Source organism: Dipodomys ordii, unplaced genomic scaffold (genome assembly GCF_000151885.1).
Source record: "Dipodomys ordii isolate 6190 unplaced genomic scaffold, Dord_2.0 Scaffold64, whole genome shotgun sequence".
In the NCBI taxonomy this organism is placed as follows: Eukaryota; Metazoa; Chordata; class Mammalia; order Rodentia; family Heteromyidae; genus Dipodomys; species Dipodomys ordii.
Window position 1 is genome coordinate 2,683,350 of NW_012267280.1, and position 3,471 is coordinate 2,686,820.

The 3,471-nt window shown below is 47.9% G+C and overlaps 1 protein-coding gene across 1 annotated transcript in view; it reads left to right on the top strand.

Annotated features, from left to right (window-relative positions):
- Catsperd (catsper channel auxiliary subunit delta) overlaps positions 1-3,471 on the top strand; it is a 43,396-nt gene that overhangs the window by 20,575 nt on the left and 19,350 nt on the right. The window contains exons 11-12 of the mRNA XM_013022660.1: positions 648-730; positions 2,155-2,331. Of these exons, the coding sequence (XP_012878114.1) occupies positions 648-730; positions 2,155-2,331 (260 nt within the window). The remainder of the gene's footprint in view (positions 1-647; positions 731-2,154; positions 2,332-3,471) is intronic.

The window sequence follows — 3,471 nt, forward strand, 5'->3', positions numbered from 1 at the left end:
CTAACCTTGAACAGAAACAGGCTCAGGGATAGAACCCAGGCCCCAGGACTGACCAAAAAAAAGAAAGAAAAGAAAAGACCAAAATAAACTACAAAATGGCACAACCCCTATGGGAAACAACCCAGCAATTCATCAAAAAATGAACATGCAATGCCTATACAACCCAGTAGTCCCATTGGGAATGCAGTTACCATGAGAATTGCCCTCAAATGGAGCTAACTTGGATGCCCATCAGAAACAGGGAGATCTGGGGGCTCCTCAGCCCAGCCAGCCCTGCATCTAGAGCCAGTATTTCATCTGCTCACACCCCAGGCTTAAGATAGGCTGAAGCCCACTGTGAAGTCCAAGGGCTGATTGTCTCCACTTAGGCAGGTTGCCTTATTTGGACAAGATCCAGTCAGTTGGCTGCCTGTGATTGGTTGAAGCTTGGCTGCTTCTGATTGGCTTGATACTGGCTGTTGTGTGTTATAAAGAGATACATGGACAAATTTGAGCTTGTTCATGCACTAAGCTAGGTTGTGGCATTCTGTAGCTGCTCCAGCTCCTCGCGCTGGAAGTTGCAGGGTTATACAATTGAAGAAATGTGGGGTTTGGTTTTGCGTTTGGAATGACCATCATGACTTTTGTTTTTGCTTTGTCTTTCTCAGATGAAAATGAACTGGCAGTGTTAACACGGGAGAGTAATTTGTTCTATGGGAATCTGGGATTCCTGTCTACTCCCGCAGTCAAAGTAGGTACAAAGCAAAAGCACATCCAGACCCCCTTGGGAGGGAATAAGGGCATATTCTCACACTCCCGACCTACTACCTGAAGCTGGATGTCACGTTATTTAGTCATAAAAACGGGCGGGGCTGGGAATGTGGCTTAGTGGTAGAGTGCTTGCCTAGCACGCATGAAGCTGTGGGTTAGAATCCTCAATACCACATAAATAGAGAAGGCCAGAAGTGCCACTGTGGCTCAAGTGGTAGAGTGCTAGCTCTGAGCAAAAGAAGTTCAGGGACAGTGCCCAAACAAACAACAAAAGGGCAATAATCTGCCAGGTGCTGCTGGCTCAAGCCTGTAATACTAGCTTTTCAGAAGGCAGAGATCTGAAATCATGGTTTAAAAACAGACTAGCAAGCCGGGAGCCGGTGGCTCACACCTGTAATCCTAGCTACTCAGGAGGCTGAGATCTAAGGATCGAGGTTCACAGCCAGCCCAGGCAGGAAAGACCATGAGATCCTATCTCCAAAAAAAACACTAGAAGACTGGAAATAGCGCTGTGGCTCAAGTGGTAGAGTGCTCACCTTGAGCTGAAGAGCTGAAGGACAGTGCCCAGGCCCAGAGTTCAGGCCCCACGACAGATAAAAAACAAAAAAACAAAAAAAACAGACTGGCAGAAAAGTCTAAGAGAACATAACCTCTAGTTATCCAGCAAAAATGCTGGACTGGAGGTATGGCTCAAGTAATAACACACACACACACACACACAGAATTAGACACAAAGAGATTAACTCCATTACCAAGTAGTATGACTGAGAATGTAGCTTAATAGTGGAGAACTTGCCAAGCATGTCTGAGGCCCTGGATTTGATCCCTAGTAGCACATACTAATATATATATATATATATATATATATATATATATATATATAATTTTGCTGGGCACTGGTGGCTCACACCTGTCATCCTACTCAGGAGGCTGAGATCTGGAGATCATGGTTCAAACCCAGCCCTGGTAAGAAAGTCCATGAGACTCTTATCTCCAATAACCACCAGAAAACCAGAAGTGGTGCTGTGGCTCAAAGTGGTAGAGTGCTAGCCTTGAGGGGAAAAAAAAAATCTCAGGGACAGCACCCAAACCCTGAATTCAAGCTCCAAGACTGACAAAAAAAAAAATTATAGAATGAGTTACCTGGGCACTGTTGGTTTACACCTGTAACCTAGCTACTCAGGAGGCAGAGATCTGAGGACTGCAGTTCAAAGCCAGCTGGGGCAGGAAAGTCCGTGAGACTCTTATCAGAAATGGCACCGTAGCTCAAGTGGTAAAACGATGACCTTGAGCTAAAGAGCTGAGGGACGGTGCCCAGGCCCAGAGTTCAAGCCTCACGACCAACAAACAAACAAAAAAATAATAGAGTGAACTGATCTCAGAAGTTCTTCCATTCCCTCCCAGCTCGTAGACCAGTCCCTGTGGTCTCCGGAGGCAGCCTTGACATTCCATAGTTCAGGGATGCTGGAAATCCTGACCCCAGTTGTGGACACAGCATTCGCGGCTTTCGATTTCCAGAAGTGCTCTATGAACATGCAGGCCATTCTCATGGACCCCAGCCTCCACATTGAGAAGTGCAAGGTAGGCGGCCCTGTGACCTTGTAGACACCTGCAGAGAAACCACCCAGCCTGCCCCAGGCCGCACCACTGGAAGCCCAGGGGGAGAAAGCGCTTGCCTAGGACAGCCACGCACCAGCCACGGCACACCCTGTGCCCTCGGAAGCGGAGACTCACAGCTAGGTCTAGCAGCCCTGTCACCTGGGGCCTTCCCCTGCGGGCTCCATGACCCTGATACCAGAAAGGAATTCACCCTTCCTTCCCTCCCACCTTCCTTCCTTCCTTCCATGTCCTTGGAACCAGGGCATTGCTCAGGTTGGGACATGCTTTGTGCCCGTGGGTTCATGCAGTAGATACTCAGACCCAGGGTGATGGTGAGAGGAGGTGGCCCTTGTAAAAGTGGAAGGTGGTCAGATCCTGGGATGTCCATCTTGGAAGGGATTGCCACTTCTCTCTCTCTCTTTATCTGGGGAGCCCCATGGGCTTGACCCCATGTGGTCAGCTCCTGCTCCATTCTCCCATGTTGAGATGCAGTCCAGAAGTCCTCATCCGCCTGCCACTAGAACCATGACCCAAACAAACCCCTTTATTTTATCAATCACTTGGCCTCCAGTACTTCATTATAGCAGCGGAGGACAAGGCAAAATGTCAACCAATACAGCCGGTTACTGACAGCTCATGCCTATAATCTTAGCCATTTAGGAGGCTCAGATGTGAGAATCATGGTTCAAAGCTAGCCTGGACAATAAAGCCCATGAGACTCTTATCTCCAATTAACTTGAGCTCTGGCTCAAGTGGTAGAGAACCAGCCTTGAGCAAAAAAAAAAAAGCTCAGGGACAGTTCCTAGGCTCTGAGTTCAAGCCCAGGACTGACAATTAAAAAAAAAAAAGTGAAACAACCCTTTTAGTTCTGTAAGCGGTTGGTGATGGCTCCACACTAGCTTTCCTCCCTAAAGTTTTAGAGAGGGTTATTTAGCTCAAAATACCCACCAAGGCATCAGGATCCCTCTGACGCTAAACTAACTTAGTAAAGAGTAAAAAAAAATCTTGCCAGGCCTAGGGCTTGAACTCAGAGCCTGGGCACTGTCCCTGAGCTGCTTTTTGCTCAAGACTAGCACTCTACCACCACTTGAGCCACAGCACCACTTCCAGTTTTCTGGTGGT